General features: G+C 57.5%; 10 protein-coding genes across 10 annotated transcripts; 5 read left to right on the top strand and 5 right to left on the bottom strand.

Annotated features, from left to right (window-relative positions):
* Nucleotides 1–55: 55 nt before the first annotated feature.
* EX895_002112 (uncharacterized protein) lies at nt 56–4,015 on the top strand (the record flags this gene model as incomplete). The annotated part of the gene is made up of 1 exon (XM_029882711.1): nt 56–4,015. One exon carries the CDS (start codon nt 56–58, stop codon nt 4,013–4,015), a length of 3,960 nt encoding a protein of 1,319 aa, XP_029740856.1.
* Nucleotides 4,016–4,175: 160 nt separating this feature from the next.
* On the bottom strand, nt 4,176–5,345 carry EX895_002111 (uncharacterized protein; the record flags this gene model as incomplete). Its single annotated transcript, XM_029882710.1, has 1 exon — nt 4,176–5,345. The coding sequence occupies one exon, from the start codon at nt 5,343–5,345 to the stop codon at nt 4,176–4,178; it is 1,170 nt and encodes a 389-aa protein (XP_029740855.1).
* Nucleotides 5,346–5,927: 582 nt separating this feature from the next.
* EX895_002110 (uncharacterized protein) lies at nt 5,928–7,868 on the bottom strand (the record flags this gene model as incomplete). The annotated part of the gene is made up of 1 exon (XM_029882709.1): nt 5,928–7,868. The coding sequence occupies one exon, from the start codon at nt 7,866–7,868 to the stop codon at nt 5,928–5,930; it is 1,941 nt and encodes a 646-aa protein (XP_029740854.1).
* A 2,305-nt stretch (nt 7,869–10,173) lies between these two features.
* EX895_002109 (uncharacterized protein) lies at nt 10,174–10,880 on the top strand (the record flags this gene model as incomplete). Its single annotated transcript, XM_029882708.1, has 3 exons — nt 10,174–10,239; nt 10,344–10,427; nt 10,551–10,880. The coding sequence occupies 3 exons, from the start codon at nt 10,174–10,176 to the stop codon at nt 10,878–10,880; spliced, it is 480 nt and encodes a 159-aa protein (XP_029740853.1).
* Nucleotides 10,881–11,094: 214 nt separating this feature from the next.
* Nucleotides 11,095–11,756, bottom strand: EX895_002108 (uncharacterized protein; the record flags this gene model as incomplete). The annotated part of the gene is made up of 2 exons (XM_029882707.1): nt 11,095–11,185; nt 11,278–11,756. 2 exons carry the CDS (start codon nt 11,754–11,756, stop codon nt 11,095–11,097), a joined length of 570 nt encoding a protein of 189 aa, XP_029740852.1.
* A 412-nt stretch (nt 11,757–12,168) lies between these two features.
* Nucleotides 12,169–12,977, bottom strand: EX895_002107 (uncharacterized protein; the record flags this gene model as incomplete). Its single annotated transcript, XM_029882706.1, has 2 exons — nt 12,169–12,845; nt 12,965–12,977. The coding sequence occupies 2 exons, from the start codon at nt 12,975–12,977 to the stop codon at nt 12,169–12,171; spliced, it is 690 nt and encodes a 229-aa protein (XP_029740851.1).
* A 299-nt stretch (nt 12,978–13,276) lies between these two features.
* Nucleotides 13,277–14,932, bottom strand: EX895_002106 (uncharacterized protein; the record flags this gene model as incomplete). Its single annotated transcript, XM_029882705.1, has 3 exons — nt 13,277–13,603; nt 13,680–13,850; nt 13,931–14,932. The coding sequence occupies 3 exons, from the start codon at nt 14,930–14,932 to the stop codon at nt 13,277–13,279; spliced, it is 1,500 nt and encodes a 499-aa protein (XP_029740850.1).
* A 656-nt stretch (nt 14,933–15,588) lies between these two features.
* EX895_002105 (uncharacterized protein) lies at nt 15,589–17,286 on the top strand (the record flags this gene model as incomplete). Its single annotated transcript, XM_029882704.1, has 1 exon — nt 15,589–17,286. The coding sequence occupies one exon, from the start codon at nt 15,589–15,591 to the stop codon at nt 17,284–17,286; it is 1,698 nt and encodes a 565-aa protein (XP_029740849.1).
* Nucleotides 17,287–18,977: 1,691 nt separating this feature from the next.
* EX895_002104 (uncharacterized protein) lies at nt 18,978–19,736 on the top strand (the record flags this gene model as incomplete). Its single annotated transcript, XM_029882703.1, has 1 exon — nt 18,978–19,736. The coding sequence occupies one exon, from the start codon at nt 18,978–18,980 to the stop codon at nt 19,734–19,736; it is 759 nt and encodes a 252-aa protein (XP_029740848.1).
* A 48-nt stretch (nt 19,737–19,784) lies between these two features.
* On the top strand, nt 19,785–20,729 carry EX895_002103 (uncharacterized protein; the record flags this gene model as incomplete). Its single annotated transcript, XM_029882702.1, has 1 exon — nt 19,785–20,729. The coding sequence occupies one exon, from the start codon at nt 19,785–19,787 to the stop codon at nt 20,727–20,729; it is 945 nt and encodes a 314-aa protein (XP_029740847.1).
* Between the last annotated feature and the right edge of the window lie 3 nt (nt 20,730–20,732).

The following is a 20,732-nucleotide window of genomic DNA, read 5'->3' as shown; positions in this document are numbered from 1 at the left end:
GAGCCAAGGACGCGCGAGGCTCACCGGCATTTCTTCGAGTCTTCGAACATCAACCATGGCGGACCCCGATGCCATCTACGAACTCGCACAGCGCATAGAGTCCAACGTCGATGTCGACAAAAGGGTCGCTTCTTTGCACTCGTTGCAGTCCCAACTCGAATCCGCTGGCTACGTCGTCGAAGCAGATGCCGTCACCTCAGCCGTCAAGGTTGCTCTAAAGCATGCCAATCAGTCCCTCAGCACTGCTTCGCTCTCGTTCATCTCAACGTATGCTTCCATGATCTACTCTGGAGACGGAACAGAATCGCATTCCATCCTCAACCACAATGTCCGCATGCTCATCAACTCGGTCAGCCTGCTTGTTATCGAAAAGCTCGGCGATCAAAAGGAACGCGTCAGGGAAGCTGCACGAACAGCCCTTATCGAACTTGGAAACGCTGCTTACACTATCAGTTCCGGTCACCTCACCACCTCCGGCAAGGGCAAGGAAACAGAAACACCTCTCGGCATCTTTGAACGCACACTTCGCGAGGCAGGTCTAGCCGCCAAATTTGCAAGAATCAGAGAGCAGTCGGTGCTTCTTCTGCCCATTTTGCGTCAGAATTGCGAAAAGTATCCCGTCAGACCTCTGCTCCCCATCACGGTGGAACTGTTGCTGGATGCTGACGCCACTGTCAGGGAAGGCGCACGGTCGACTCTCGTCTCGCTCTTCAGCAGTGCAACCCCCGCCGCCAAAGCTGACTTGAAGAAAGAGCTCGAGAAACGAGCTGTACGCAAACAGACCGCCGACGCCATCCTTCTCGAAGTACTCGGTGCACCATCGGCGCCCTCTGCGTCTGTCCTCAGTCCACCAGCCGCAACCTCGTTTGCTCCCACCACACGATTCCAATCCTCGTCTTCGCAGGCTGCTGACGCTCCAACACCGAGCTCATACACAAAGGTTGCTTCAGCTTCAGCGTCGCATGCTCCGACATCTTCGACAACAATGTCTGCAGCTGCGACGGCTGCAGCCGACGACATACGTCCAGTCTACATCGCTTCGCGGTCTGACTTGGAACGTACGTTTGCAACCATGATGCCCTTTTTCGAGTCCAAAGAGTCTGAACACAATTGGCTCAACAGAGAGCAGTCCATGATCAAGATCCGCGGTCTCATCATCTCCGGCGCCCACCGTCAGTTCGGAGAAGCTTTCTTTGTCAGCCACCTCAAGACGGTGCAAGAGGGCATCCTCAAGTGCGTCGCCAGTCTGCGAACCACTCTATCCATGCACGCTGTGCATCTGGTGCAAGAGTTGGCTATCGAGCTGGGAGACGATCTGGCTCCTTGTGTCGAGGCCTTCCTCATCCATCTCATGGGCATGGCTGGTTTCACCAAGAAACTCATCGCCAACGCCACCCAAGAAGCTGCAGCTGCCATCATGGTCAGTGTCAGCTTCCGGCCCCTCTACCTCCAGCTCATCTGGCAAGGTGTCCAGGACAAGAACGTCGCCGCTCGCACTGCAGCTGCCGAGCACATCTGTACCGTGCTCAACCACCATGCAGCGCATCGCAAGCATGCCGTCGAATCGCATGGCGGCTTGGACTTGCTCGACAAGTCTCTCAGAAAAGGCGTTGGCGATTCGAATCCTGCTGCGAGGACAAAGAGCAGGGAAGCCTTTTGGATCTTTCATCGATACTGGCCGGACCAGGCCAATGTTATTCTAAACTCACTCGAACCGTCGACGAAGAAGCAGGTTGCTGCTTTAGCGCCTGCCGACGTAGAGACCGAGGCAATCATCGAGCAGAAACCCAAGACCAGTGGCGCACCTGCCCGTGTTAGACCAGGCGGCGCATCTGTGGCGCTCATCCAGGCCAAAAAGGCTGCGGCCCTCAAAGCGACGCAGGAAAGGGAACGTAAGAAAGCGGAAGATGCCGCGGCCGCACACGAGGCTCGTGTCGCGGCTGCACGGATTGCTCTGGCTGAACAGCAGCAACTGGAATTCCAGCAACAGCAGCAAATGGAGTTCCAGCAGCAGCAGCAGCAGCAGCAGCAGCAGCAATACCAGCAACACCGTCAACAGCAAGCACCGGCGGAAGAGTACACTACGCCAATCACAACGCAAAAGAAGAGCACTGGATTCATGCCCGCCCGCCACCGCTCTCAACAGCAATCGGGCCACGCAGGCAGCCTGAAACCGTCGAGCGAGCTATCGGTACTTGTCAGTCCTACAGCACATCAACGCATCGAGACAGCCATCGCGGTGCCTCTGCCTACCAGTCCGAGTCCTGTCGCGCAGGCACGCGAGCTACCGCCTCAATCTCGCGTTGCAAGCTCGTCTCTGTCCCGCACGAGCTCCGAAACTTCTTCTCAACCTCGCTCGCCCGGACTGAGTCCCATCTCTGCTCGCAACCGAGCTATTTCTACCTCGTCATTCTCGTCGCAAGGGTCTGGATCGGTGTCGTCGCCGTCAGCTCGGATGCATGCAACAGCGAGCACGCCTCGTTCGTACCGACCCGCAACGACTACGGCGACAGGCAACGCGCTCGATGCCGACCTGGAGAATCTCAGTGTTGGCGGAATCGACGATGGAGACGTCACGGCAGACGCAACACAGCAGGCCCGCTTGTCAACGGCGCAGCGCAGCAACGGGGCGGATGAAGACGATACTGTACAATTCAACGCACCAGAGGACGCATCGATGGATCTGATGGGTATGAACTTCAATTCTCCTTTCAAGCTTCCCGCTTCTGCGACCGCCGCTGGTGGGCAGCGGGCTTTCAAAACACAATCGGTGCTGATCGAGCGGCAGAGTGCGCTCGACTCGCTACAAAAAACGCCCCAGGGCAAAACGAGTCGAACCGTCTCGACCTCGAGTGCTTCGAGTACGGCTTCCTCGGCTACGCCGGGAACCGCTGTTCGTCGCTCTGGCCTGCCGAGACCTGTCTCGATGATGTACTCGCCTTCGCCTTCGGCTCAGGGTACGCATCCTTTCCCGCGCTCGACGTCGAGCCGGGTAGTGTCATCATCGACCCCGTCGCGTCAGACGTTTTCTCAGCTGTCGAACGGCGGTAGTGGCGCCAAAGCTACAAATGCGCTGGAGAACCGAGCGAAGCGCCTCGACTCGCAACAGCCGGGGGTATCGCCTTCGCCGGCGAAAGCAAAACCGGAGGTGTGGTCGTGGATTGCAGCGCTGACCAGCGGCACGGCGGATGTGCGGACGTTCAGACGGCTCGCGAGGTTGTCTGCCGAATTCAAAGTGGATCTGAGCGCAACGAAGGGTGGTGATGAGGAGGAGGACGAGGGTGATGAGACGGTTCTCCGGCCTGGGCCGTTGGGCAACCGTGCCGAGGTGAAACGGGACGATGGCGAGCTGTTCAGGAACAGCACCGAGGCGTGGCTGGATGGAGGGCTGTTTAGTTCGCTCCTGGACGGACTCAAGCGGTACTTGGGCGCGGACACCGGGGTGAGCAGCGAGCTGCAGATGAGCGCGCAGGTAGTCCTGCACCGAGTAGTTGAGTACCAATTCCCCCTCTTCAGCGCTACAGCCAAAGAAGGCGAGCTGCTCAGCCTCGTCCTCGGATCCATCGCCTCACTGCCATCCGTACCCACATCGTCCTCCTCATCGGTCGTAGCCAAGAAAGCAGCGCTCCAAGGCTTCGAAACCATCCTCACCGCCTGGGCGACGCACTGCGACCCCGTGCTCGGGTTCGACGCGCTGCTCTCCTCCGCCGCCGACGCTGGCACTCCAGCTGTGCTGCGCTCCGGGTTTACGCCGCTGCTGGTGCGCCTGCCCGCCGAGCTGGTGCTGGAGGACTTCCTGCCGCGCTTGAAACCGGTGCTGGTGGCAGCGCTGGCTGCGCCGACGCCCGACACGCGCTTGACGGCCACAACGCTGCTCAAGAGGGTCAACGAGCGCGCGGTGGACGAGGGCGTGGCGGGGAGTCATGACCGCATCTTTGCCGCGTTGGGGTTGGCGCACGAGCAGGCGGATCGGGCGCTGTGCGACTTGCTCATGTACTATTTCTACAAAAAGTGAGGGCGCGTCAGCAATGTCTATGGTCTAGGTCATGCCAATGAGGAAGGCACCATGCGGGTGACTGTGTGTGATGGATGGGCTTGTGTGTTGCGGACTGGGAATGCATTGCAAGAGTGTGCGTGTGGAAAGGGGTATGCCTGTACAACCTGGCGAGTTGGTTTCAAAGCGCAATCGAGACGGGCGTCAAGAGCAGCCCGGCACGGCCCTCGGCCTCCTCCCAGCGCTTGCGGCACCACTCGACCTGCTCACGCACCCACACGCCGCCCTTCCTCTCGCGCTCGGCCCTCTCGTCCGAATGCGCCGCAATCCACAGCTCGCTCTGCTCGGCACTCTGCATCTCGGCCTTCCACTGTGCAATCAGCCCTTTGGCCGACTTGAGCTTGCGCGCCGCATCCGCCGTGCTGCCCTTGGCGACCTGCGCGTGTTCATGCAGCGAGGTCAGCGAGGTGAGCAGCGACGAGGTCGACGTGTAGAGCGGTGCGAACAGCGATGTGTCTACTAGGGGGGCTACGGTGCGGAGCGTGACCGTGGTGTCGCTGCTGAGCGAGGTCGTTCGGCCGTGGCGTGAGGACGTGGGGGAGGCGGGCGGGGAGAACGACTCTTCGGGTATCGATGTGGATGCTCGATCGGACCAGCTGGGGTTGAGAGGTCCAGTGGAGCGTTCGAGGCGCCGGTCGAGATCGCGCAGCTCGCGTAGTTGTGCTTCTCGTTCCATGCTGCACTGCGAGACCAGCTTCAGATAGCTCGCCGCCGCCGACTCGAGGTTGGCGGTATCTTCCCCCTCAAATCCCGCCGAGGATTCTAACGGCTTTGCGGTGGTCGAGGAGGACGAGAGGCGCGAGAGGCGCGCAAGAAAGGCTTGGGTAGCTTCGAGCGTGTCGGTGATATCCGTCGGTGGCAGATGCGGTACACTGGTACTCGCCGACGCAGGTGCAGGCGAAGCCGCGCGGTCTGGAGATGCCGACCCCCCATGCGCTGCTGTCGAGTATCGAGCCCCGTCGGCGGTCCCACGATCCGCAAACTCCGGATCCAGCTCAGCCGCCAAGCTCCCCCCCGCCTCGCCACCCATCAACTCGGACGCCAGATCATGTCCCCGCCCCGGCCCCGCCTCCAAATGCAACCCCTCCAGTTCCGCCTCCAACCCCATCATGCCCGCTCCCCCTCCGTGTGCAAATTCGTCGTCCAGCGAGTATGCGCTATGGTGGTGGTGGTGGTGGTGGTGTGGGTGGAACTGCAACTCGCCGTCATCACCATCGTCGAATTCGTGCTGGTCGTGGTGCGGGTGGTGGAGGTCCGCCAGCTCGTCGGCGAGCGAGAACGCCGGATCCATCGCTCTTAGCTGGCGCGTCGTCCGGGAGTGGTGGAGGGGAGATCGCGTGTGGAGCCAGAGGGTCCCCTTGTGTGGAGAGAGATGTATCGATGCCACTAGGGCGTGCGTTCGTGGGGGTGTGTGATGCTGGCACGCGAGTGGCAAGTGACGAATGGAAGTGCGGAAGCTGGTGGAGGGTGTTAAAAGTAAGCGGAGAGAAGTGTTGTTCTCGAGCTCTCACACACACGCACATTCGGAATGCAACACACCGCACGCGTGCATTTAGATTTTCGTTTCCCGCCCACGCACGGCTCCCGTTTTCAGCGAGCCTCAATCTCCCCACTTCCCACACCAATGCTTTGTCACACCCACATCTTCATCACCCAAGTCATGCTTCCTGCTACGGATTTGACGGGCGGCTCATCATACTGTACACATACCAAGAACAATACAGAAGGGGAGAAAGAAAGAAAAGGCTGTATGCGGGTGCGTGCTAATCGTACAGTGTACTAGAGGGATATACGGGAGATTTGATGAAGCGATAACGCAGCGATCATGCTGCGTGGCAACGCATCTAGTAGCAAACCAATGGTGCAAAGACGATCACATGGGAGGGATTTCCTTCTCCGGATCCAGCGCAAAGTAGGGATGCTTCAACGCATCCGACACCTTGATCCTCTTGCCCGCATCAAACTCCAACAGCTTCCGGAGCAGATCCAAAAACTTGCTGTTGTGCTTAGCATACTGCGGCTGCGACGCTGGGGTGACAATGAGATCCTGCAACCTCTTCATCTGCTTGACATATTTGCGGCTGTCCTTGCTCGTCTCGGGCACCGGATACTTGAGCGCGCCGTGCTTGAAATACTCGGGTTTGTACGTTTCCGCTTTGCGCCGGTAGTCGTCTGGCATCTTGCCCAAGACGGCTTCCATCATGGCGAGGTGCTCGAGGTTGTCGTGCGTCTGGAACAAGGCATCACCCGTGAAAAATTCCACCAGGATGCAACCGATCGACCACACATCGCAAGGAAAAGACCAGCCCATGGACAAGATGATCTCTGGTGCTCGGTAGTGCCGTGTCGACACGACGGAAGAGTGGAACTCGTCGTTGAATGTCGCAGAGCCAAAGTCGATCAGTCGAATCTCGGGGTTGTGCAGCACATGCTTCCTCTTGGCGTTCTGCCTTCTGGATGTTGCCACGATGGAATGCTCGCTGCTAACAAGCAAGATGTTTTCGGGCTTGAGGTCGGTGTGCACCAGGTTCAATCGATGCAAAAAGGCCACGCTCTGCATGAGCTGCTTGGCGAATTGCCAGATATGCAGCGGCGGGAAGGGCTGGAACTTGTTCTCTTTAAGAAAGTCAAACACGCTCTTGCCCAGCAGCTCCGAGACGATGCAAACGTGGTTCTTAAAGTTGAACGTTTCGAGCAGGTGGATGCACTTGTTCTCGTTACTCGGGTCGTTTTCGCGCAAGGTTCGCAGGACGCGAATCTCGATCTGACTCGCATCGCGGTACTTTTGCACCGCACGGATGATCTTGATGGCGACGTACTTGCGCAGCTTCTTATCGTAGCACTCGACCACCTTGCCGAAGGTGCCTTGACCTAGCAGGCGCAAGATCTTGTATCGACTTGTCACATAATCACCCGGGGTGACAATGAAATGACCCTGGTCGTCGTCGACCGGCCCGTTGTTGGCTGCGGCGGCGGCGACATACGATGCAGAGCTAGCATACGAGTCGCGTGTGCTCGCAGTCCCTTCGTAGCCAGGATGCGCGTGTGCAAAGGCGGCGTTGGTTGCTGCCGGGTCGTAGCGTGCTGCATAGTCGAGCGCACCTGAGCCTGCAGGATAGCCACCGCGATAATTGGGTTGCACCCTTGCCTGGACCAGTTCCGGTGCATGTCGTTTGGCCGGCACCAGACCTGCTGCGCCTGAGGCTGCGAGATGGCCTGCGGTAGCAGCATCACCATTGGGATCGTAGGCGACACCGGCAGCAAGCGCATCGTCTGGCTTGACGGGATGGCTCCGCTTGCGTCGCTTGGGAATGGGAGCTTCGCCAGGCACGCCCTGGAGACCCGGGTGGGGTGCGGGGGCGATAAGGTCGGCATCGTGGGGCAGCATGTTGAGATGCGCGCCGGCGAGACGTGCACTGGAGCCATTGTCCTGCGCCTTGCGTTTGCCCTTGGTGAGATGCGCGTTGGCGTCGTAACGTGGATCGGCTGCGGAGCCAGACGCATAGCCGTGGAGTGTTGATGTGTATGGCGCGCCAGCCGCATGGCCGTTAACGTGTGCGTAGTTGTTAACGAGATGCGGATCGCGGGCAGATTGGACGCTGAGCGGGTTAGTGGGGGGAGGCGTATCGTCGTCAATGACAAACACTTCCTGAACTTTGCCTCCGATGAACTCGTTGACTCTTTGGAAGCCCGAAGCGGGCTTGATAGATCTGCTTGTGCTAGCTGCCGACATGGCGGAAGAAGAGGAAGCGTTGTTGTATGGGTATTGCTGTTGGTGCGCGGCGTGGGGTGCTGGGTGCTGTTGCGCGAGCATGCTGGGATCGGATGGATCGACGCCTTGGAGAGACAAGGGAGCGAGGCCAACAAGCTCGTCGGGTATTGTCCTCTGCTTCTTGGCGCGAGGCACGACCGTTGCCATGGAGAGGCGGTGCACCACAACAACAAAGGCTGCGTGTGTACGACGCTAGACCGAGTTGCAATGGGAGGGAGCGCGAGATCGTAGTCTTACGGGACGCCAAGTGCAGATATGATTCGAGTGAGATGCCGACTCGAGCAAGAATGCGTAGGATGGCAGAGCTGCTAAGTCGAGCCAAGTGGAGGTGGGTGGGTGCTTGATAAGGCTATCGGTGTCCGGCAGGAGAGCGGAGAGAATGTATCCGCGCTGAGCTGTCGCCGTGGCGTATTGACAGAGGTGCAGCAAACGGACGACTAGAGAGCAAATGGGAGTGGTAGAAGTGGTACAAAGATAGTCGCCGAGATGATCTTCCGGAGATACGCGTGGGGTTGCGCGCCGCAGAGACGATGTGCGGAGAGCGATGAGGACGATGGGTACGGGCGAAGGCAATGGTCTGCGAGACGCTATCGAAGGATATATGAAATGCGGGAAAAGGATGTGAGGGAAAAGAAGGTGTTGATATGACGGCGACGACGACGACAACGACAAGCCAAAGCTGCGAGCGACGAGGAGGGTCGATGCGTCGAAATCCGGAGTTGCCTCGGGTCGAAATTTTTGCAGCAGCCCAGTGCAGTACGCAACGCGTTCGCAAAAAAGGAAAGTGGAAAGCTCAAATTCAAGAGTGGAGCAGGTCAAGCCGCTCCGACAGCTAGCCAGCCAGCCGCCAGCCGCCCGTCTCTAGATAGATCTGTCAGACCTCAGAACAACAGTCACATTCTCACACGGACACAAAAGCATCGTTTTGGTGTTCCTCCTGTCGAGAAGCAGACGATCAACGAGGAACAGCCAACGGCGAGAGGGGGGAGAGCGCATTCCCGGACGACGTTGCTAAGATGAGCTGATGAGCCTTGGAACGAACGAGCGAGCGAGTGAGCGCCTTTGTGAGCGCCTTTGTGTGAGTCGGTCTGTGTGTGCCAGAAACCTGGCTCAGCGTAACTGGAGCGGGCGTCACCAACCCAAATTACACACAGTATACACCCCGTTTTGACCGCCACGGAGATGGCGACCATTCCCATCCTGTCTTGTTCGAACGCAGAGAGGCTGGAAAGCCGACGCGTTTACTGTAGCTCTCTTGCCCTCCATGCGTACAGAAGACACTCAGCTCTCTCTCTCTCTTACACACGAGTAGAGCGTCAAAATTTAAGCTGTAGGGACTAGTCGCGGTGACGTTACTCGAGCAGTGTGTGAATACAAACAGTACGCGGATGAAAGGCCGTTCGCGCGTTCAGCTTGAAATGTTGGAAACAACGTGCTTGCCGCATTTGAAAACACTTGGAAGTGCGCAATTGAATCTTTAGCGCAGCTCTGTCTCTCCAAATTGCTCGCCGGGTGAATACAATACTCTCACCATGACGAGCTTGTCGCCCTGGCTAAGCGGCTTTCGTTTTCCGCTGAATCGTATCGGCATGTAGAGCACCAGCAGAAGCCTCCCGTCGTCTTGAATGTGACATAGTGATATCAGCAGCTTATACGCACGCACGCAGGACTTCGATCAAACTCTCTTTAGCAGACAGAGCGGAGACAGGCGATAAGCAATCGACGTCGATCGATGCTCTAGGAATTGGGCGGCGTCGGCGTTGCATCGGCAATCTTCGTGAATTTGTTAGGCCGCCACATTTATTTGCCTTGCGCCTACAGGTCGATGTTCACGTGCGATCGTGGCTTTCTTCTTCCCGATAATCGCATTGGAAGGAGAGTGTTGGTTGTGCGGGATCGGCTGAGTCGGTTCTATTTGGAGTGTTGCTTTTGCCGCACCCCTCGTCTTGGTCTTCCTTGAAACCCTTTCTCGCTCCTCTCCTTTGTTCTTGCCTCTCAGCACAACGACCATCATCGTCACCCTCACTCTGCTCCATCGATACCCCCTGCTCCGCTAGTACGAGGAGTACTTTTCATCCTCGATTCAGCTCGCCACAGTTCCACTCTTCGACGTTGGCAGCTGCAACACCCTACCTCGATTGCATATCCTTGATTGCGCTCCACCTTACCCTGCATTCCACCGCAGCTTCCGCTTCGGCTCACTGCTTCCCGCACGGACGTCGAGCTGAGATCTTCGTGCAGATCACTGGCATCGCTTGCATATTCAACCCGTCTGTTCACTAAAGCCACCGTGTTTCTCACGATCACATCGTTGTCGCACCGCACTGTCTAGGAAACCTTTTACAGCATGTCAGGCATCTGCAGAAACCGACTTGCAGAGGAGCGCAAGCAATGGCGCAAAGATCATCCTTTTGTATGTTTCCCAGCCGTTCCAATGCTCAGCGCCGAGACCTCGACCTCCGACTCACTCCACTTGTTGCCTCCCTTATCTTATCTCGACTTATCTGCATCGCGCAGGGCTTCTACGCTCGCCCAGCAAAAGCTGCTGATGGCTCGCTCGATCTCATGAACTGGGAAGTAGGCATTCCAGGCAAGGCCAACGTAAGTCTCCGTTCTCTTCGACTCACAGTTTCGTCACATCGCCCTGCATTGGACACGGACTGACCTTCATTCCTGACTTACTCATTTGTGTATTCGAATCGGCGCCGCATTCTCACTCTCAAGACACCATGGGAAGGTGGCATCTACAAACTCAAGATGATCTTCCCCGAGGAATACCCGAGCAAACCTCCCAAGTGCAAGTTCACCCCTCCGCTCTTCCACCCCAATGTATTTCCATCGGGCACCGTCTGCCTCAGCATTCTCGACGAAGATAAGGGCTGGAAGCCGGCCATCACCATCAAGCAGATCCTGCTCGGTATCCAGGACCTGCTCAACGATCCGAATCCGCACGATCCTGCACAGAGCGAGGCATTTACCATGTTTCAAAAGGATGCCACCGCTTACGAGAGGCGCGTCCGACAGCAGGCGCGCGAGATGGCTGCGGCCGTGTAAACATAGTCGCACGCGGAGAGAAACAAGAGCTAACGCAGCAGAGTGTACGAATAGCAGCAACACGTATCGAGCGGCGATGGGACTGCGACTGGGGCTCACTCCGCCTTGAGCTGGCGAGGCGTTTTGGGGAAGCATGATTGACTTCAAATTGGGCTGTAGATTTGATTCCGCTGGCCGTATCTCGTCGAAGCGCGGATTACCGTCGAGGGCGGGCTTAGTCGTCGTCTTCCTTGATCTTGGACGCTTGGCCACGCGCCTCTTCCTGCTGGACCCAGTCTAGCCATGAGCCTTCGTAGTTGCGTACACTGTGCAGGAGCCGCACGATTTGGATTCCACAAGAGCAATGGTCAGCTTTCGATTCTGTCTTGTACACAAAGAATGCGAGGTGGTGACTTACTTCCACCAGCCGTTCTTCTGGGCAAACTCAAGGGCCTGTTGGGAGCGCTTGCCGCTCCTGCAGTAGAAGACGATCTTGTCGTCGTACTCTGGGCGCTGGAAGGCAAAGTCGCGGACAAAGTCGCCACCGGAGCCAGAAAAGGCTTTCTGGAACTGTGAGAGGGGCACATTGACGGCCGAGGGGATGATGCCCTGCGCGACCTCGTTGGGCTCGCGCACGTCGATGATCGTGATCTCGCCGGAGGGCGACTCGGTTTCGGGCTTGAGCTCAGAGTACTTGACCGTGCCCTTGGACTGCCAGGTGGTGTCTTTGGAGCGCACGAGCGGGGTGGTGCTGAACGTGCGGTACGAGGGAGCAGCGGTGCGGAGAAGGAGGGGCTGGCGGGTGGCGGTGCGGAGGGCGGAGAACGTGGAGTGCGCGGGCAGCGTGACGGCGGTGCGCAGCGGGCGCGCAGTTCGGATGAGCGATCGTGCAGACATGACAGGAGACTGAGCGTGCGTTAGTGCTGGTTGGAAGAGAGGAAGGAAGGGACGAGTCGACAAAGAAGAAGACGACGACGACGACGACGACGACAGTGGCTGGCTGGTCGGTGCACGCGAATTTCTATGCGTTCGTTGCCTTTGCGTGATTTCAGTGCTGCAGCGCTCGCTTATTCCCGCTCCTTCTTCGCCTCCACCTAACACGCTCTTTGGAATGACTTCGCACCAGCTCAACACCCCAAGCACCAACCTCTTCGCCAGTCGTTCACCTCGCGCACCGGACATCACCGCACACAAACCCAATCGTATCGTGACATACATGGAAGCGATTACATAGCTCGGGCTGTGAAACATGTTCGAATTTTGAGTTTACCGTCTTCACCAGGCTTGTGCGGTAGTATCATACCCCTACCTAAGCATCGCGCAATCGCTTCTCCGCCTGGCTCCTCTTGCCTTCGAGTGCGGCCAGCTTGTCTTCCTTGCTCGCATCGTACGCGACGCTGAGCTGGTTGAAGGGATTGTCCGGATGCTTCTGGAATTGCTTGTACAGCAGATCGTGGTACTGCTGCAGCCGCAAGCCCTTCTGCTCCTCCTTGATGCGCGGCAGCTCGCGCTCCTTGTACGCCTCAAAGGCGGCCTTGAACCTGCGTTCCGGGTGGCGCTCGATCTGGCTTGCTGCTGCACCCTTGCTGGCCTTGTCCGTGCGTTCGTTGACGAGCGACATGGCGTCGAGCGCATCGTCGAGGTTCGACGCGCTGAACGACGCGATGGCCGAATCGATGCCTGTGGGACCGCCGGACTTGAGCGCGGACTTCTTGGGTGCGCCTTTGCCCTTGTTGGTTGACTTCACGGGGGCGACGGGCATCGAGGCTTCGTCCTCGGCCTCCAGACGTCGTTTCTCTTCGGCCTTGCGCGCCGCTTCGGCGGCTTTGTCCGCCTTCTTTTCGGCGGCGCTCTTGCCCTTTCCACTGGCAGGGTCGTCCCAGCGTGCGGCCTCTTCGGCCTCAGCACGCGCCGCGGCTTCCGAGGCCTTCTTGTCCTCGTTGGCAGCCTTCTTGGCTCGACCCGACTCTTTCTTCGTGTTGCCTCCTGCAGCAAGACAAACGCATCGGGAAAAAGAGAGCGAGTCAGATGGGTATTTCATGTGCGGCTGTGAGCGGTCTACGGTGCCGGATGGGCAGTGCGCCAGAGAAAGGGGGCAGACGTACCTTTCGCCGGCATGGTGAGTGTACTCTACACCGAGTGTGGTGGATAGTTCTGCTAGGTGGTGGTGATGGTGGGTGGGTGGGTGGAAGGGTAGTGCAAAGGTTTAGTGTTCTTTGTGGCTCGATCACAAATTTAGAGCTGCGTTCCTGCCGCGTTCCTTTTTTTCGCCTTCCCTCCACCTTGGAGATCCACGCTCGGTGCATTTCGGCTTCTTTGCGAACCTATCACACACTCACACACTCACACACTCACGCAACTCAGCATCACCCGTTGCACAAAGTCAGAACGGCAAACAAAGTTGTATTTGCCGTTGCTTAGTGCTCCTCCTCCTCAAATCCCCCATTACCACTCAGCGTGCCTCTCCCGCCGAAACTGGCGTTAAACTTGAGCAGGGTATTGATATCACGCACCCAGTCGTCCTCGCCGCGATCCGAGTACTTCTCGCCCGGCCCCACCACGTGTGCTGCCTGAGCCTCTGCCGATAGCGACGGAGGAGGGGGCTGCCTATCGGACCACTTGCGACTGACGCAGGGGATGGGGAAGGGGCTCATCGACACTTGCAGGTATTCTCCCGGTTGAAGTAGTTTTGACACTCGGCCGTCGACAGTGAGTTCTGCGGGCGAGCGCGAGTCGTCCGAGATCTGTAGCAGCAAGGCGGAGGCAACTGGTTAGAGAGGGGCTGGATTCGAGGGCAAGATGAGCGGGACGAGGACCTACTTTGAGCTGAATGACCGAGTCGCTGGGAAGCAAAACGGTGCGGAAGCTGAGCGATCGTGGACAGATGGGTGTCAGCACCAAGCTCTGCACCGACGGGTGGACGATCGGCCCGCCTGCTGAGAGCGAGTAGGCTGTGGACCCGGTCGGTGTGGCGATGATCAACCCATCCGACTATTAGAAGCAAAGACAAGGCACGCGAGTCAGCCTTCGTGCTTTGGCCAAGAGGCGTTCGTGGGCAGCCAAAAACTTACAATAGCCTGAGTGAGATGCTGCCCATCGACATAAGCGTCGATCTTGGTCATGTGAGGCTCCCTCCCCCGGTGTAGCGTCACCTCGTTCATGAGATGCACATCGTAGCAGCCACCGCCTTGCCTCTGATCCTGGATCTGGCAAAACGCCTCGCCATCCTTGCGATGACTCGTCTGCCTCAACCGCATCCTCAACAGCAAGCTGATGTCGCCGTTCACCATGTCCTTGATCGCCTCCTGATACCCGCTGATATCGTACGGTAGCAGGAATCCCAGTGTGCCCATGGAAAAGCTGAGCACAGGGGGCACAGCATCCCGGTCGAACAGGCTCGACACGTGCAGTATCGACCCATCACCGCCCAGCGTGATGACGAAATCCGTCTTCTGCGCCAATAGCGTCTTGTCAGCCAGGTCGGCCGAGACGAGATCCGGGTGGGTGCTGGCGAGGTTGCCATCATTCGAATCGATGACCGTGCGCTCGAGGATGATGTTGAGTGACGGATAAGTGGAGCGCATGTGGCTGATGATGCGAGACATAGCTTTCGTTGCGCGATGGTCGCGCGCTTTCTTCACGATGAGCACGTTCGAGGGGGGCGAGATCCAGTCGAAAGTGTGCGTGCCTGCATAGCTGCTACCTACGCGGGTAGTGATCTTTCCACCACGTCGAGCAGGGATCACTTTGGAGAGTCGCCCAGCGGGGCCAACGGAGACGTCGACTTTGTCCGGCAGGTCGGCGAGCGTAGGCCGTGAGGGCTGAGGATGCTTCTCCGCTGCTCGAGCAGTAAGACCGCTTGCGAATGTCCTGATATTGCTTGCAGTTGATGCTCTAGATGGTTGGGAAAAGGCTCTTCGATGTAGTGGTTGCGTGTGTAGCTGTCGAGCTGATGAAGAGCTGGCGATGCCCGCTTTCGCCGTTCGCGGGAGATTGACGCGCAGCACCGAGATGAGGTTCGTTGTTGCTGGATTACTTCCGCCCGAGAGCCTCATGGGTATTGATGCAGCCATTGCCGCTAGCGAGACCACCTCCTCTAGTCGCTGGATCGAGGATGATGGCGAGGAAGGAGAAGGAGCAGTTACCTCGAAAGCAGCGAAAAACCTCCACCTTCGCACAGAAATAGAGTGTACTGTTACGCCTCTCGTTCGCACACATAGTAAAGTGAAATCTCGCATTTTGAAATTGCATTTCACGATGGCGCATCTTGAAGCATGGCGCAAATCGATCTGCTACCGACCAAGTTAAGAGTTATTCAGCAGTCATATCGATTGATGCTCCGACGGCCCAAGTGATTAGCTTGGCACCACGAACACCAAGTTGGCGGCCTCTGCTTGTCGATGATGACTCGTGTTGCTTGCTGCAGGAACCAGGTTTTGCATGAGCGTGTGTACCTTTTCGTGTCGAGTCTCACCATCAAATCCGTTTCCGCTTTGCGCCGTTTGTTTCCGTCTGCGCTATTGCTGCTTCGTCTGCTGTTGTATCAGCATAGCCCGGAAGAGAAGAAGGACCCTTGCCACAGATGCAGTTGCTTTCCCTCGTGGCAAAACAATCTCTTTCTTCCTGGAAACGTTTATTATAAAATTAAGTCGTCCCCTCGCTTTTTTCTCATTGCCCCCACTTCGTTCTCTTCACCCATCGCCCTGTGTGTCTTCGGTCAAAGTCAAAGATGGTGTCCCTAACGCCAGCTTCGGCGGACGCGGCCGTCTCGGAGCGTCGTCTGCTCTGGAAGATCGACCTGCTCCTCATGCCCCTCATGACCATCGCCTACGGTCTCCAGTTCTACGACAAGGCCATCCTCGCCTCTGCGTCCATCTTTGGCATCCTCAAAGACCTCGAGCTTTCCGTCGTCCACCCTGGCCCTCCCAAAAGCACTTCCCTCGAACGTTACTCGACCGCTACGTCCGCCTTCTACTGGGGCTACCTCGTCGCCGCTTTGCCCATGGCGTTGCTCGTCCAGCGCTTTCGCCCCAACGTCTTCCTCGGATGCGCCATCGTACTTTGGGGTGCCATTGTCATCCTCACACCTGCCATCAGCAGCTGGAGAGGCTTGATCGCGCAGCGCTTCTTCTTGGGTGCCATTGAGAGCGCCGTCAGCCCTGGCTTTGTGCACATCACTCGATCCTGGTACAAGCGCTCTGAACAGCCGCTGAGGTTGGGCATCTGGTACTCTGCCACTGGCCTCTTCTCCATTTTCTCCGCTTTGGTCAACTATGGATTGGGCAAAGTCGGTAGCAGGCCAGGTGCCCATTTGCACGCTTGGAAGTACATGTTTTTATTCGCGGGAAGTCTCACCATCGTGTTCGGTGGTGTGCTGTTGCTGCTTTTGCCCTCGTCGCCTATCGGCGATGCTCTGCTCAAAATTCCCGGATACAATCGCTTTTCGCCAGAGGAAAAGAGTCTGGCGGCCGGTCGTTTGCGTTCCAACATAACAGGCGAGGTAGACGAGGACGACACTTCCACTCTTCGCGCAAGCTCGACCCACGCACGCAAGGAGGATACGTTTGACGACGAATCCACTGCTCCTGCCGAGGGTATTGCTGCTGACGAGGCGCTGCCCTCCACGCCATTGCCCACGAGCGGCCTCAAGGACAAGCTGGCCTCGCTAAACGTGTCTGCCTCGACCTCTGGTGTTCGTCAACGCTGGAATGTTGCGCAGATCAAAGAGGCATTGATGGATTACAAGGTCTACCTCTTCTTCCTCCAAGCCATCAGCATCTACATCTGCAACGGAGGCGTGACAGCATTCGGCGCCTACATCATCAAGTCGTTTGGCTATTCGTCGATCCGATCCATCATCCTCCAGACTCCCGGTGGCGCGACGACAGCTATCTCGATCTACATCTCCACCATCATCGTGCTCAAGGTCAAGAACTCGCGTTCCATCTTGCTCATCCTCACGTGCCTGCCCGTCATCGCGGGTGCAGCCATGATTTGGAAAGGCAACTGGAGCAACCGCGCCGTCCCGCTAGCAGGCTACTACCTGCTGCCCATTTTCGGTGCGCCGTTCGTGCTGATGCTCTCGCTGAGCACGGCGAATGTGGCGGGTGCAACAAAGCAGTCGATCACGTCGGCCTTTGTGTTTGCGGGGTACAACGTGGGCAACATCATTGCTCCTTACCTCACGCTGGCTTCAGAAGCGCCCATTCACTACCGTCGGACGTTTGTCGCCATCATCAGCTGCATGGCGATTACGATTGCGCTGACGTTGATTTTGGATGCGGGACTGTGGTGGCAGAACCGAAGCAGGAGGCAGGCGAGGCAACAGGAGGCCAAGAGCAAGGACGAGGTCGACGAGATCAAGAAGCGTGCGATTCTCGAGGACTGGACCGATTGGCAGAATCCCTACTTTGAGTATGCTTTCTGAACCTTGACGCAGGGGAATGACAAAATGCGATCGTCTAGATCTTCCAACAGTCTATGCCCGTATGTGTGTGTGTCAACAAGACCATTGTGCCATGAACCGTTGTCACTTCAGTATTCCCCAACGTTTGGCTATCAGCGAGACATGCTTTGGCACGAAACAATTCGGAAATCGGCGACAAGCAATGTGGGTTTCAAATGCAGGGTCCAACCTCGATGTTCGATTGTTTCTACTCATGACAACGACTCGATGATCCCGCTTATACAGCATCGTCAAATGGCTTCCGCTCCCAGGACAGACGCATCCAGCTTCATCGGCAGCTTTCAGCATGCTCTACACCCCTAAGAGTCTCTCCTCATTTCCCGAACCTTTTACTCTGCATGGACACACCGCAATAGGCACGCCTCACGATGAACCAAGTCCTGCCAGAACTACACGGTCTGCACACGGTCATAGAGACAGCACAATACACACTGCATAAATACGTCGTTTTGTTGGAGTTTTATCTCTGGGCCCCTCTTCCTCGACAAGACGATGAGCACGATGCAAATGGAAAAGCTGCACCACCGAGCAAGAAGCAGCGAACGCTCGACGAGCTGCGTGGAATGTTGATCGTCACTGTCGGTTGCGACAGTGCTTGGTGGAGCGTCAGCGTTGAAGGTGCTGCCCTTCACTCGCTTGTTGCCTCTTGCGGCCAAGCGACCTCTTCAAGCGTTTTGACGATGGACCCCGCCGACCTCACCGACGAGCAATGCCAGTCCTTCGCGGACAAGATGCACACCGCGTTCAGACGACAGAGCCTCATGGTCGGCGTCCAAAGATCCGCTCCGAAAGAACCTCAGTCTTGGACATCCATCAAGCTCTATATTGATGTGGACAGCGATCCGATCCAACTCAAGCTCGATCGGCTGAGTGACCGACTAGCGCTTATTCAGAGCACAACGATCGTGCTGGGCAGCACACCTTACGGTCCATCCGTCACGACTGCCAGCAATTCTGCTGCGGACGACGGAGAGAGCGTATCGTTGGCAGAGTTTCAGGCCTTGCAACGAAAGCTGGAAGCGACACAGCAAGCGTTGCGCGAAGAGAGGCACAAGTACCGTTCGCTTCTGGCTGCGCCTTCTGCAGCAAACGCAAGGGCCGGTAGGCGACCTGTGGTAGGGTTGGGCCCAGCCGTGTTTCAAAATTCATCGCAGAGGTCGCAAAGGGCATCGCAGATGCCGTCTTCCTCGTCGGCAGGTGAGAGAAGTGGGTCTGGCTTGCCGAGCAGTAGCAGCAGTTCGGGAGGGATTGCCGGTGGGGGACCGAGCTCGGACGACTTTGCTTTATCGAGCGACGGCCCAGAGAGAGTGTCTCAAAGAACACTCTCGTTGGTCAATCCCACCAGAGTGAGACGGGCCAATCCTGGCGATAATGATGGATTTGTCGGTGACGACGATGACGACGAGTAGGAGGACCAAGATGATGGATGGCCTTGAATCGGTTTATTATATACAGTATACCCTTCATTTTCGATGCCTTCCTTTTCAACCCTTATTTTCTTGCTTCTTTTTGGCCATAAAATCATCGTTTTCGAGCGCCTTGACCAAAATAAAAGTTTTGGCTCCACATTTGTCGTCCGCCAAGAAGAGCTCTTCATCCTCACCATCACCATCATCTCGCCATCCGACCAGACACCAAGCACTCTACCTCCCATGTCGGCACCACCAGGTCGATCGGCCACAGTCACATCTCTCAGCGGGCGCGTGAATGCGCTCAAGTTTATGCAACGGGCCTCTCCCTCTTCTACCTCCAACACCCCTACCAAACCCACAGCATCGTCGTCACGGACGCCACTCGCCTCGCCTTCCCCCGCAACCGCTGCTGCTGCTTCACCATCACCTTCTGTTCCGGGATCTCCCTTCGGAGGTGCGGTAGACGAAGAGCAGTGGTCGCTATCTCCTGCTGCGATCGCAAAGCTTCGTGCTAAAGCTTCGCGCCCTGAAACGGCCAGCGTGCAAAAGAAGGGACCGACGATCTCGCAAGAGGCCGGATTCGACGCTTGGCTCATAACACGCGAGAAGCAGGTACCTGGTGATTCGGCGAGCAGCAGAACGAGTCAGAGGCAGACGTTTGGAAAGCTTGGCAAACAGAAGCAAGAGGCTGACGAGGACCAGGATTCCAAGAAGAGGTCCAGAGGGCAGCACGACGACAACGACGACGACGAGGACAACGCAGAAGGCCTAGAGCCAGATTTTGAGTCGGGGGAGAGCGAGCAGGAATCACCAAAACGCTTCGTCAAGCCTGGATCCCTTTCAAACGGCAAGAACAAAGACAAGAGAAGCGACAAGCAGCATCAAGAGTCTCCCTCGGCGAAAAAGCCCAAAAAGAACGGCGCCGGCAAGGACCAAGACAAAGTCGTATTTGCACGCAAACGAGGTGGCAAACCAGGCATCTCAGGCGGCGGCCGATAGAGAAGCCAACTTGACTTCAGCAGCATGTCAGGGCCAACCTGTACCAACATGGTCCAGACCGACCACGACAAGGTCACTTTTGAAAAGGTGCTCTGGCGCAAGCAGCCGTTCGCAGACAACTTTGTACCGCCGACGTTTCTCTCGGACTTGCGCACCAACTCGCAAGTCATCCTCCCGACGTGGTTCGAGCTAGTCCATGCATCGTTGCGCATCTCGACGCGCTTCCTGTGCGTCTGTCTGTTTGCGCTGCTGTTTGTGCATCTGCACTTGGGCACCATCGACGCCGAACTCCTGCTCGTCGCTGCCATCATCGCCTTTTGCCTCGTAACATTCTTCACTGGAAGAGGGACGAGTGCCGCGGACCGCGGCCAAGGGCGCAAGAAGGCGGTGGGCGGCGTGCTCAGTAAGACGATCATGGCGCTGGTGCTACTAGCCGTCTCGCCCGTCCTGCGCACACTCACGGAATCGACCACGTCTGACAGCATTTGGGCGCTCGCCGTCGCCCTGTTTGCGCTGCATCTCACGCTGGCCGACTACTCTTCCTCGGCAAAAGGGAAACGGCTGAGCTCGACGCTCTCGTTCAACGCGGCCATTTCTGCGAGTGTTGTGTTGGCCTCCAGGCTGGGCACGGACAGCGAGAGCTTCACGCTGCTCGTGCTGGCCGTGCTGCTCTTCGCTCCCACCACCACCGCCAGCGGCGGTCAAGACGAAGGAGGAAGAGGGGGAAGGACAGGGTGGTTGGTTTTTGGGGCCGTGTATGTTGGCTGCATGGCGGCTGCGGCGCTGTGTAGTGTTGGTGGTGCTGGTGGAGAGGAGGAGGGGGAGGAGGGGTGGTGGTGGGTTGTGGTGATGGTGTGGGTGAATGTGGTGGTGGCGTTCGTGTCGGTGGTGTGTCCGTGGTGGATCATTCAGGCGCAGCGGTGGAAGATGGAGATCAAGGGGCCTTGGGATCCCGCTGAGCCGGTGCTTTCGTCGTCTGTATCGCGCATGTAGCAT

The sequence above is a fragment of the Sporisorium graminicola genome, chromosome SGRAM_13 (assembly GCF_005498985.1).
Source record: "Sporisorium graminicola strain CBS 10092 chromosome SGRAM_13, whole genome shotgun sequence".
Classification (NCBI taxonomy): Eukaryota; Fungi; Basidiomycota; class Ustilaginomycetes; order Ustilaginales; family Ustilaginaceae; genus Sporisorium; species Sporisorium graminicola.
The sequence above is the reverse complement of the archived record's forward strand: the minus strand, read 5'-3'. Positions and strand labels throughout refer to the sequence as shown.